Source organism: Chrysochloris asiatica, unplaced genomic scaffold (genome assembly GCF_000296735.1).
Source record: "Chrysochloris asiatica unplaced genomic scaffold, ChrAsi1.0 scaffold00031, whole genome shotgun sequence".
Classification (NCBI taxonomy): Eukaryota; Metazoa; Chordata; class Mammalia; order Afrosoricida; family Chrysochloridae; genus Chrysochloris; species Chrysochloris asiatica.
The window spans coordinates 21,726,276-21,739,532 of record NW_006408549.1 but is presented as its reverse complement, the minus strand read 5'-3'; the positions used below and the strand labels follow the sequence as shown (position 1 = coordinate 21,739,532).

The window sequence follows — 13,257 nt, the reverse complement described above, 5'->3', positions numbered from 1 at the left end:
TGTAAATCTTCATGCAGTTCACAATAAAAAGATTTTTAAAAAGTACACACATGGTGAACATAGGAGTAACATGATTAAGATGGTACACTAGTTAGGAGCTCTGGTAGCGTAGTGGTTACGAATCGGGCTGCGAACCTTAAGGTCAGCGGTTCGAAACTACCAGCCGCTCCGCGGGAGAAAGATGAGGCTTTCTACTCCCGTAAAGATTTACACCCTCGGAAACCCTGTACAGGGTCGCTATGGGTCGGACCCGACTCGATGGCACTTAACAACAACAACAACAAGAGATCAGGGCCTGTGGAGAATGGTGAGTGTGAACTGCTGACTTTATGGTTCAGACTGATACTGTTGTTAAGTGCTATTAAATTGGTTCTGACTCAGTGACCCTGTATATGGTTTCCAGGGAACAGCTGGTAGATTTGAACCAATCTTGTGGTCCAGTGCTTTATCCCACAACACCACCTAAGAGGCATTTAATAAAGGTTAAAAATGAGGATGGAATAATTGTTTTGTGGCCATGAAAATGTTACTAATAAATTAGGAATGACTGGTTTATGTAAGTGATGATCTGGATTAACAAGTAAATAGTGTACTTGCATGGAAGAATGGTTACAATCAGAAAGTGGGAGCAAAACAGATAACAAGTTACCCTTTGTAACCTTCATCTTGGCCTGACTTAGGTTTTCAGGAGGGAGTTGAAGTATATTTCATGTATTTAAAAGAATTCTAGGTGGTTTGGTAATGACATTGAATCCTTAAACCCTCTTCCTTCTGAGTTACAGTAGACAGTAAGGGCAAGAGTGAGAGTGAAAAACTCCCATCAGTTGGGTTTTTGAAGGATATTGCCCTGCTGCCTCCATTAACAATTAGGCGAACTGCTGACCTTGTGGCTCACAGTCTAGTGTCTACCTCCTATAGTGCTACATTAGGAGTCCCAAGAATAGGAAGAGGAAAAGGTACTGGACAAAGCAAAACCTGTGCCCAGTCATAGAGAAATTAATTTGTCATCACAGTAATTTGGAAGACAATATTCTACATTAGAAATGGAAACACACAGGCCATACAAATTATCAACATAAAAATTAGTCTGCTGTATTTGGTCACCACCGGACCAATAAACACCATTCTTATCAGTGGAGAACAGATTGAAGTTGTCAAGGACTTCATTCTTGGATCAACTATCAACACTCATGGAAGCAGCAGTCAAGAAATCAGACCACTGATTTGCTGCACAAGACCTTTTTAAAGAGCAAAGATGTCAGCTTGAGGACTAAGGTGCACCTGACCCAAGCCATGGTATTTTCAGTAACCTCATATGAATGCGAAAGCTGGAGAGTGAATAAGGAAGACTGTAGAAGAATTGATGCTTTGAGTTATGGTGTTGGAGGAGAATATTGAATGTGCCATGGGCTGCCAAGAGAACAAATAGATCTGTGTTGGAAGAAGTTCAGCCAGAGTGCTCCCTAGAAGCCAGGATGGCCAAACTTTGTCTCTTATACTTTGGACATATTGTCAGGAGGGACCAGTTGCTGGAGCAGGATATCATGTTTGGTAAGGTGGAGGGTCAGAGAAAAAGAGGAAGACTCCCAACGAATAGATTGGCAAAGTGGCAGTATCCGTGGGCTCAAACATGGCAACAGTTGTGAGGTTGGCTCAGAGACTGGGCAGTGTTTTGTTCTGTTGTACCTACTGTCGCTATAAGTCAGTACCAACTCGATGGTACCTAACAAGAAGAAATATTTGGTCAGACATTTAATTAACTCAACCCTAATGTGATGGCTGCAGTCCTGGTGTGGCACTGTGGGTTAATGCACTGGATTGCAAAGTCAGTTTGAACTGGAAGATCAGCAATTAAAGCTCATCCACTGCTCCTTGGGAACCCTATACACGGTTGCTATGGGTTGGAGCCAATTCCAAGACACTTAACAACAATGTGATGGCTAGAACTGTGGTTGCCTGGCAAGGCCAGACTGAATACTTTTGTTCATGTAGAGTGGGGGGGTATGTTCTCCACCCCTACTCTACATGATGAAAAGAAGTAATCAGTAAAATATCCAGGCTTTAGATGGATTCCAAGGGTTCCTGTTGTAGGTGCAATTTTGTGCCCTCTCTCCCCTCTTCTGCTTGGTAAGTCTTGTCAAGTAATTTCTGACTCATAGCAAGGCTGGAAAGCTTTATGGGAGCAAAGTTTCCTTTCTCCCATGGAGAAGCTAGTAGATTTTTGGCCACCAGTCCAACTACACTCCCAGGGCCCTTAGTGATAGTAGTAAGCACTGTCTGTTGTCCTTTTGGTTTAATGGAATGTTCTGTATGTTCTGTACTTTGCTTCTTAAATGTTAAGTGCTGTCAGGTTGGTTCCAACTTGAGTCGTGGACATTGTGGTTAGCAGCCCAGCGCTTACCCTACATTGCTGTGCCAGGATTCCTTCTTAAATACACAAATACCTTAAAAACTGTGTTTTAAGTTAAGAGGGTAAGTTTGAAAAACTGGGGGGAGGGCCTGACCCTTATTTGATTCTTGGAATTTGCAGTGGAGAACTGAGAACAAGAAATTGGTGAACTGTGGTATTGCAACCCAATGTCATTATGCCTTGTAAATAGGTAGGCCCATGAGGTTGAGGATTGCAATGTCCCATAAACATTTCAGGCAAGGGAAAAATCAACAGATGTACTTGGATATCCTTTAGTGAAAATGTCCTAAACTGTTTGTTGCCTCAGTTTTCAAATCAGCCTATTTAAGATGTTTTATTCTTCAACGTCTATGGAAAAGCATTCATGTCATAATCTTAAGATATTAGGAAGAGGATCCCAGTAGAAACATGAGCACCAGAGCCTTGTAGTAATCCCTGTTAGGTTCAGAGTGAGAACTTCATCTTGGATTGATGGAGTGAGCACCAGTGTCAGATACCAACATCTCATGTCTTCAGTGTTGTCTAGAACCACCAAGCCTATGCCACTGTATACTGTACCTGAATTCTTCCAATTCACATCAGTAACCTTAACTTCCGAACACCTTACATACTGATTTTAAGAGTTATTCTTCTTATCTACTGGATAGTTTTATTACTGAATGACGCATTGTGATGTACACACTTGGGAGACTCAGGATTTCCTCCAGTTTAAAATTCATGATTATAGGTTTTGTTTTTCTCCTCCTCTTAAGGAGCCCTGGTAGCACCATGGGCTAATCAGTGGACTGCTAACCACAAGGCCAGTGGTTCAAACCCAGCAGTTCTGCAGGAGAATGATGAAGCTGTCTGTTTCTGTAAAGTTCTACATCGCAGAAACTCTATAGTCTGCTCTAACCTGTATGGTCCTTATGAGTCAGAATTGACTCATTCGCTCGCAGTGGGTTTGATTTTTGTTGGTTGCTATGGGTCGGAACCGACTCAATGGCACTTAACAACAATACTCAATTTGCAACATTCCATTTAGGGAAATTATCCAGTATAATCAGTATTTGTTTCCAAAGTTTTGGTACTTTAACTTTGAATTGTCAGTTAATATGACTGCCTATCAGTTTAAATACAACTGCCTCTATAACAGAACTTCATTATATTTCTGTTTCCAGCAGGATCTATTAGTGGAGATATCATTGATGAATTAATGTCTTCCGATGGTAAGTAGTTTAAAAGATTCCTTGTGTGTGTGTGTGTATGTATATATATATGTATATGTATATATATATATATATATTTACACACATATATATATATACAGGGTCGCAATGAGTCTGAATCGATTTGATGACATTTAACAAGAGTTTAAGAGCATGCTTCATGAGCCAGTCAATACAAACACTGTTTTTACCTGGTGCCTTCACTCATCTTATCTGACCCCCCTCATGGAATCTAGTATAATCTTAAATGTGGCCATTCACAAACCACTACCTGCTGTCTTATCACTTGCAATTTAGATTCAGTTCTTTAAATGACGTAGGAACACTGGAGAAGTATGTGTCCAGAGGCCCCACCTTCCTCAGGTCAAGTCTGTGCCAGTTTAAGGGTCTCTCACACTAAATGCCTATTATTTTGACCAATAGGTTACAAGTGTTCCAGTGCCATGAACCACTGTCAACTATTTTGTCGTTACCTTAAATGTCGAGTCAGTTCTGACTCATAGCGACCACGTATAAGATCCCTGAGGAGTGGGAGTGGCTGGTGGGTTTGAACCACTGACCTTGTGATTAGCAGTCCAATGCTTATCCTACAGTGCCACAACAGGACTCCATTTTAAAATTCAATTAGGAGGAATTCCAAAGTTTTCAGTTTTTTTTTCTTCAGTATTAAGTTATGTTATGTTCCAAATCAGGACAGTGAAGACTACAAAGCCAGATGTGGAACAAAGCAATAGAGAAAACTGTTCTGGTAGAAAAACGGCTGTTTTGGTGCTAATTTTTACTAGCAGAGTAGCGTAGTGGTTATGAATTGGGCTGCGAACCGCAAGGTCAGCAGTTCGAAACTACCAGCTGCTCTGCGAGAGAAAGATGGGACTTTCTGCTCCCGTAAAGATTTATAGCCTCGGAAACCCTGTTCAGGGTCGCTATAGGTCAGAACCGACTTGATGGCACTTAACAACCTTTAGAATATGACATTTCTTCAGTAGCTCCACCAGCTATTAGAGTTGCTGTCTGCTCTTTCTGTTCTCTCATGCAGCGTTGCTTCCGTTACAGCCAGCTCTGTGTTAGCTGTTTTAATTGGCTCTTTGGGGGTGGGCGAGTCTTGATTTGTATTAGTTGTCTTGCTCTGTGGCATACATACTTCCACGTTTACCAGTTTAAAGTTAATAATGGGACGTCACTGAAGTATTCTAATATTAGCCATCATCTAAACTGAAAGAAATTTTTAAAAATCAGCTACAATAAGCTCAAAAATGTGTAGCACCTTTCTATGTAAACTCTTGGATTCAGATCTTGCTCCGAAAACAGTAAGAGACCTAGGAAGTGACAGCCTGAAGTTAGCAAATGGTACCGTACCACTTGTTAAGTGCTTCCCAGGCAGTGCCAACTCATAGTGACCCTGTATAAGGTTTCTGAGGAGCGGCTAGTAAGTTGAACTGCTGACCTTGTGGTCCAGTGTTTTATCCTGCAAACGTTGATGTAGAAGCAGAATTTTAATCCTGATTTCTGTGACTAATATGTATAATTAATGCAGTCTTTACATTAAAACATCATTTGATTATATCATTAGTTTTCCTCTTAAATAGTTGTAAAAATTTATATGTAACATGAGGAAGAATTTAATATTGAACATTGCCCATATTTTAACACTGAATTTGTATTTGCTTGCAGTGTTTCCTCTCTTACGGCTTTCTCCTACCCCAGCAGATGACTACAACTTTAATTTAGATGATAATGAAGGAGTCTGTGATCTGTTTGATGTGCAGATACTAAATTATTAGATTCCATGGAAACTTGGGACTGTTTATCTACCTCTAACTATGTAACATTTTAGGCTTTTCAATAACCTAAGTATTTAAAATAATGAATGTAACACCTTTTTAGTTCACTTGATTCCAAAATGCTCTTCCCTAATACTTTTCTTTTTTACTTCACAAAATTTTAACCATAAAAACTAAGGGCTGATTGCTTCAGGAGATAAAAGTGATTTACTGCCATCCTGCCGCCCCCCCCCCCCCCCCCCCCCCCCCCAGATTGTTTCAAACCTTCTTCTCCCCAGTTCTGATTTTTTTCTCTTATGAGAGGGAACTTAAAGTAGACTTCAGGTCATCAAAAACAAAAATGTTGGTCCAGGGCTCATCACTTCTGTGTCTTATATTTTTACTGCCAGAAAACTATCTTTTGTGTCCTTCCGATCCAACGTTCACTGCCACATATAAAGTGAAGGATGTAAGTTAGGTCATATTCACTGTTTCAGTGGACAGATTTTGTGAAGTGCCTTCTGTTTTAGCACTTTAAGTTTATCACACTTGGTTGACTTCTGACATTCCACTTTCCTAGATTATAGGAAAGATCTCTTTATGTAGTTTGTTTTAAAATGTGCCAATGCCTGTACATTAACAAGATTTTTAAAAATAAAGTTGTATACAACATGAAATTTATTGGTCTTGTTTTCTTGGGAATTTGACATTTCACCACTGCATTACAACTGAGCCATTAATCTTGTAGCCTCGTCGATATTGAATGGGTGGTTTTCAGGCTGCTGCTGAGGAATCTGTACAGAAAAGAACTACTATTAAAAATTGAGAGAACTGAAGAAAAATTATATATATATACCCATTACCCAATTTCATTTCTTTATCCAATTTCATTTCTTCTAGTCCAATCTCTGGGAATAGAATAAATTCTCATATTCAGATACAGGTGATTTAGTGTCTGACTGACTGTTACACATACTATGGAACCAAGTACTTAAAAATTATAGTCAACTGACAGGTTCTGAAAAGTTGAGAGTGTAATGTATTAACCTTCTGTTTATATTTGAGCCAAACAAAAGCAAATGATTTGTACTTACCCGTTTTTTCTGCCGTGGTTCAAGGGAAAGGCCTTTCGAGAAATGCGCAAGTTCCTTTTGTATGTCTACAAAAGCTTTATTTACTCTGGTAACTTTTTCATTATTCACAATGCTTATCTTTTAAAAAACAAAAACCAAATATAAGATCCTCATAATCATTAAATTTAAAATACATTCAGACATTTAACTGAAAACTATAAATCCTACCCATTTGAAGAGATAATTCACTAAAATTCTTGTAGCCTTGGGAAATTTTAGAAAAAAGCTTAACAGTTTTTTAAATAAGAATTATACAAATAGCAATTATACATAGGCTTTGCTAGGATGGTTGTTTAGTTTCCCTCAAGTCTACACTAGGACTCCTTATCTGGTATGCCCACACCCAATGCCATCTTGTAATTCAGACTCATAGTAATCCTAAATTGTTAAGTGCTGTCGAGTTGATTCTGACCAATAGCGACCCTGTACAGGGTTTCTGAGGAGCAGGTGGTGAGCTTGAATCACCGACCTTGCAGTTCAAACGGCTTTGCAGCCTGGTGCATTAACCCACAGTGCCTAAGTAGGGGAGTAGAAAGCTGCATCTTTCTCCCAGGAGCAGTTGGTGGGTTTGAACTACTAACCTTACAGCTGATAGTCCAGTGACTCTAGGTGCTAGTGCTATGGTCTCACCTGTACCACCAACATTACAGTGTTCTTCTAACTACATCTCTGCATCTTTGACCTCAGGGAGATGTGGCATCTACCTCATCCCTAGCAACCCTCCTCTTCTAGTCTTAAGAGTTGTTCCTCTTCTCACTGCTGCTACCAAACCAGTTCTTTAAAACCCTCAAGAGTTCTTTCCTCCAGAGCCTGGAGAGATACCCATTTCTCACCACTGTTACACAGCAGTGCCACCATTACTCCTTTATGAAAGACTTTAAAATCTTGGTTTGCGGACCACGCAGTCGTCGTGTCTGCCAAGTGGCTTCAGCAAAAATTGAATCTTACGGCCTTAGTCTTGTGATATACTCATCTTAAGGGATCTTTCCCTCTAACCAACCTCAGCTTGTCACTCTTGTAGAATCTCCTTGGGTGTCATTAGTTGTAATGGCACCATTTACCAAGTCGATAAACAACACAACAACCTCAGTGAAACCCTTTCACACCAATTTCACTGTTTTCCACACCTTCATACCCTTTTTGCCTCAACCAACACAATTCCTTTACACTCTTAACGTTATTTCCTGGCTCTTTCCTTGATCAAACACCTGGTTATGCCCATTGTCAGCCTTTTCTGTGCCTGAAACTAAAGCTGTAGAATATGACTTTTAGCCAAGGTCTTAGTTATCTAGTGCTGTTATACCAGAAGTACGAGGGGATGACACTAACAAATTTTATTTTCTCACAGGTTAAGAAGCTAGAAGCCTGACTTCAGGGTGTTGCTTTTAGGGAAAGACTTTCTCAGCTCTAGAGGAAAGGTTCTTGTCTCTTGAGCTTCAGCTCCTAGGTGATCTTCATGTGGCTTGGGATGTCTTGTTTGTTTAATCTCTTATGTTTCTCAAAAGAGATAGACTGAGATACACCCTACACCAACCCAGTCTCATGAACATAATAAAGACAACCTATTCCCAAATGGTATAACCACAAGCAATTACTAAGTGCCTCTGAGTTAGTTAGAACTTGTGATGGTGATGGTTTTGTGCCTTGGAGTTGGTTCTGACTCAACAGTGACCCTGCATAGGGTTTCCCAGGTTATATATCTTTACAGCAGAAGAAAGCTTCATGTTTCTCCCGTTGAACAGCTGATAGTTTCAAACTGCTAACCTTAAGGTTAGCAGACTGACTTGTAACCACTATGCTACCAGAGCTCCTTAAAAATGAATATGCTCACTTATAAATGTAGACAGAAATATGTACACAATTTATATGAATAAACTGAAAACATACTATCTTAACTTCTTATCCTCCCTATATCGTATTACAAACACATGTACTTGTTAGTGCCTTTGAGTGGGTCCAACTCATAGGGACCCTGTACAGGGTTTCTGAGGAGCTGCTGATAGGTTTGAGCTGCCAATCCTGTGATGAGCAGTCCAGTGCTTCTCCTACAGCGATTTTCAACACATCTTTTTAGATGACACAATTCAGTCAATATTAACCACAAACTTCAATCTCCTGTCTATATTATGTTGGTAAGTACCGCTAAGTCGATTCCGACCCATAGCGACGCTGTATAGGGGTTTCCGAGGAGCAGCTGGTGAGCTTGAACTCCCGACCTTGAAGTTCAAATGGCTTTGCAGTCTGGCTCATTAACCCACAGCACCACACCAGGCCTATATTATTGTAGATGTTATGTGCCATCGAGTTGATTCCGACCCATAGTGACCCTGTATAGGGTTTCCAAGTAGCAGCTGGTGAGCCTGAACCACCAAACTTATGGTTCAAACGACTTCTACAGTCTGCTGCATTAGCCTACAGCGCCACCCCAGGACTCCAGGTCTCTATTATCGTACCTGTCAATCTTATGACTGTCCCTTAGAAAGTTAGCCCACATTCAGACAACTATTTCATACTTTCTCAAATCTCCAACTATTCCTCCTCCTCATACATTTTCCGCTCTTACGGTCTTTCCCATCAGCATACAATGAGGTTTAATTCCTCCTGTACAGAAGACATGGTTTTTCTCAAGGACACCATTTTTCTTGCTTGAAGCCTTTGCACTTGCTGCTCTCCACTCAGAACATGCTGCTCCCAACTCTTCCCAGCTGGATGAATGACAAGTTCATCATTCAGACAAAGGCTCTAAGTGTCAACCTTGTCAACTTTACTTCCTTTACAGCATCTATAAAGTCATAAAATTGATCAACTCAAAGACTCAGCTAGCTCACGAAAGGTAAAAGTTAAAAGTGTTTTAGACACTTGAGGGGGAAAAGAATAGCCAGAAATATCACCATAGAAAGCTTGTAAGTCTGTCTTCTGCCTATAACTGATTGGAATAACTAAAATGGGGCTACAACTTGCCCAGTGAAGGAAGCTTCCTGCGGAGCCTCTGCATTACATAAGACTATTGGTGGAATCCTGAACCCCATCCAGAATCTTCTGAGGCAGGAAATTTCCACTGAAAAGGACAAGCAGACCAGCCTGGAGTGGCTAGAAGAACAGAAGGTACTTCTTGAAAGAAAGACCAACAGGAAAAATACAAAATAATGGCAGTCTGACTGATTACTATAAGAACAAGCAAGCTGCTCGCCCAGGACACATCAAGCCAAGTGGTCAGGTCCCTTCAGGGCAATCCCCCTTCCAAGATTAAAACTCAATGGGAACACATGAGCAGACATGCTAGCTGATTGGTGACGATGTTTGTCACCGATAAGGGGAAGTGAGGGAAAAACAGCAAGGAAGCTGCGAGCTAAGCCCTACCACGTTCAATAGACTCCTGTGAACCCAGGTGGAGACCTGGTTGGCCAGCAGTATGGCAAGACCTGGGAACTCTTGGGCCCAGAGTCAGTAACACAGTCACAAAGAACCAGAGTGGAGACTGAAGTGTCCAGCTGATAAGAAGAGAGAGCATACGCAGAAAAACACCCACACTTGCAGATAATACCCACTTGACCTGGTTTCAATGACTGGATGATCAGAGCTCAACTAGAAGAAAGAAGAGGAAAAGAGTAATCTGATACAATCTGATGAACTTGATCTACACCTATGGATGCAGTAGCTCAAAAGAGAGAATAAATCTTTACAGCAAGGATCATTCCCATCCCCACTCCATACAGAGTAGACAGTGATGGGCAGGCAACTTGGACAATGGCTACCCAAAATGGGAGGGGCTACAAAGGCAAGAAGTGACTGGCTTACAAGCTTTCAAGAGGGAGCCTAAATTCAGAGGGCACGGAGAAAGGTAGAATCTCCAATGAGCAGTATTCAATCTGTCTGGGCGGGGCTGATGAAAGGAGATGGGGATAGGTCTCTTGTGTACAATAGTGAATATTTGTTATCAGAACCGATTGTGAGAGTTTGAAACGTAAAAGTAGACGTTCGTAGCAAAAGGAGGGGAGTGACTGACCAGCAGTGGAGATCCCTGGGACCATCAAGGGAGAAGAGCGGAGAGCAGGACCCTACCCAGAGAAGCAGTGATGCCAGAGATGGAGGCAGAGATGATGACATGTGTGGAGAGCTGTAGCGGCTGGGGACTCTAGACCCAGAGAGGGAGACGGGCTGTGTGCTGACAACTGGGGGACAGGCTTGCAGGGTATACCCTCTGGTTGGTTGATGATGTATGGAAGGGACTGTAACCATGGCAATGAAACAATATATGGATAGGATGGATGTAAAGCTAATGTTCTCCCGTGTAAACTATCACATAATTCACAATGAAACATTAAAAAAAAAAAGTTAGTGTTCTTTTATAGACTTGTGAAAATTGAGTTGTGAACAGCTGACTCCACTTGAAAACATTTTCTTATTTTGAAAAGTACACAAGATAAACCCACTTTCTTTTTAAAGTGTGCATTTTAAGAAACAGAAACAGATGATTTTATCTTCATTTTATAAGAGGTTTTAATATATGTTTCAGTTACCTTCAGAGAGAGAATCATTGAGGAAACTTAAGAGTGGGTACTTCATACATATTATCAGGAGGGTCCAATCCCAATCGCTGGAGGACATCATGTTTGGCAAGGTGGAGGGTCAGAGAAAAAGAGGAAGACCCCCAGCAAGATGGATTGGCAAAGTGGCAGCATCAATGGGCTCAAGTGTGACAACGATAGTGAGGTTCGCCCAGGACTGGGCAGTGTTTTGTTCTGTTGTACACAGGGTTGCTATGAGTCCGTATGGACTCGATGGCACCTAACAACAACTGATGATGTTGTATAACTTAACTGTTGATACAGATTACAGTCTTGGAAACCCTGTAGGATAGATCTACTCTGTCCTAAAGGGTCGCTATGAGTTGGAATTGACTCAATGACAGTGAATTTTTAATATAAATTTGAGTTAAAAGATAAGAACTGTTTCTAATCCCATGTGTTTTTTTTAATGATTTCTACACTCTAATGCTATTAAATGTGTTATTTACCATGAAAATATTTTTTCTTTCAAACATTTGGATTCCAGAAAGATTACTTCTCATTTAAAAAAACAAAAACAAAAAAAGTTTAAAATTACTTTACCTTGGTAGAACAGGCAAAAACACTTTTGCTTAATATAAAAGCCTTCTATTCTTCTACAGCCTTAGAACTGCTTTTAAATAGTCAGCATGTTTAACACATAACTACTCACCTTCTTAAGATTTGTGGTAACCGGTTTTGCTTTGTTTTTAGATTTAAAGTTTTTTTGGTTCGCTATGTGAAATACACTCCTGGGCTTCTGCCCTCTTAGTCTATTCTTGGCCATTATCTAGGAAAGAAAGAGAATTCAATCAAGCTGACCAAATTTATGAACTTAAAAGTGCCATGTAAGTGTTAGGAATTTCTATCTTTGATTATTTCCATGTCCTTTACTCCTACTCGATTTTCTACTGAGTGCAAAGTAGATACAGGTAGTCTCCGATTTATAATGGGACTCCACAGTAAGTCATATATCTCATTACAATTTTTCCATTATTATTGTCTTGTATTATCAGTATCTTTATAAATTCAAATTACGTGCTGCAACACTGATGGAAAACATATTACAAAAAAAAATAACAATACGTACAGTTTGTCTTACCTGGAACACTCAAGTAAGTTGTAAATTGGGGTCTACCTACATCTAATTATTTTCTGGATCTCCAGCAGCTGAACCACAGGAGGCACTCACACTCAGTGTTTGCTGGCTGACTTAATATTAACACAACAATTGATTTTTCTCAGCTCTCTGTAGCATGTGACAATGTTCATCATCATCATCTGCCTTTCTAGTTTACACACCGTTATGTCACTTCAAAGAAGCTCTGGTAGCGTAATGGTTACGAATTGGGCTGCGAACCTTAAGGTCAGCAGTTCGAAACTACTAGCTGTTCCGAGGGAGAAAGATGAGGCTTTCTGCTGCTGTAAAGATTTACAGCCTTGGAAATCCTGTTCAGGGTCGCTATGGGTTGGAACCAACTCAACGGCACTTAACAACAACAACAACAACAACAGCAGCACTAAGTCAGATTTGACATGAAAGAACACAATAGCTACAACAATCTCACTGCCATCAAGAAGAAAGAGACAAGAGTGGAGCAAGTCCTTTGGATCCCAAGATTCCTGTGAACTGAAACTCCAGTATCTAGGGGCGGAGAGCTGTGACATTCAAGGAGTAACAGCGGAACCAAGACCCTGAGGATGAGACAGAGCAAGTAGAGCTGAGAAGTAGAGTGTGCTGGGGGAGGAATGGTTTAGTGCCCTTTTGTGTGTGTGTGGTTTGAACTGCCAACCTTTCAACACTTAATTACTGCAGTGCCAGGGTTCTTTTTGCTTCTTGTTAACTGCTGCTGACTTGGTCCTGACCCATAGCAATGCTGTATAGGGTTTCCTAGGAGCAACTAATGTACTTGAACTTCCAACTGTGCAGTTCAAACCAACTTTGAAGTCCACCACATGAACCTGGTAAGCCACACCAGAACTCCCTTTTGCTTAGAGCCAAGCCAGTGTCCTTGGGCCAGCTCTATCCTGCATAGTGACAGGTTATGATCAAGAGAAACATGCCTTGGCCTGGCAGACAGACTAACAAAATGAATCTAACTTAAATCTGCCAAAGGCATCTTTTGATGTCTTTTTAGCCATAGGGTTTCGGAGGCTGTAAATCTTTATGGGAGCACAAAGCCTCATCTTTCTCCCACA

General features: G+C 40.7%; 2 protein-coding genes across 3 annotated transcripts in view; one reads left to right on the top strand and one right to left on the bottom strand.

Annotated features, from left to right (window-relative positions):
- E2F5 (E2F transcription factor 5, p130-binding) overlaps window positions 1-5,399 on the top strand; it is a 38,015-nt gene extending 32,616 nt beyond the window's left edge. Inside the window, exons 7-8 of one of the 2 annotated variants that reach the window (XM_006859242.1) lie at window positions 3,574-3,618; window positions 5,290-5,399. In XM_006859242.1, coding sequence (XP_006859304.1) covers window positions 3,574-3,618; window positions 5,290-5,399 — 155 coding nt within the window. Of the gene's footprint in view, window positions 1-3,570; window positions 3,619-5,289 lie in introns of both variants that reach the window. The other variant, XM_006859241.1, reaches the window with a different exon arrangement.
- A 701-nt stretch (window positions 5,400-6,100) lies between these two features.
- On the bottom strand, window positions 6,101-11,845 carry LOC102838171 (chromosome unknown open reading frame, human C8orf59). Its single transcript, XM_006859240.1, has 3 exons — window positions 11,732-11,845; window positions 6,473-6,589; window positions 6,101-6,172 (listed from the first exon to the last, which is right to left on the bottom strand). The coding sequence occupies exons 1-3, from the start codon at window positions 11,843-11,845 to the stop codon at window positions 6,101-6,103; spliced, it is 303 nt and encodes a 100-aa protein (XP_006859302.1).
- Between the last annotated feature and the right edge of the window lie 1,412 nt (window positions 11,846-13,257).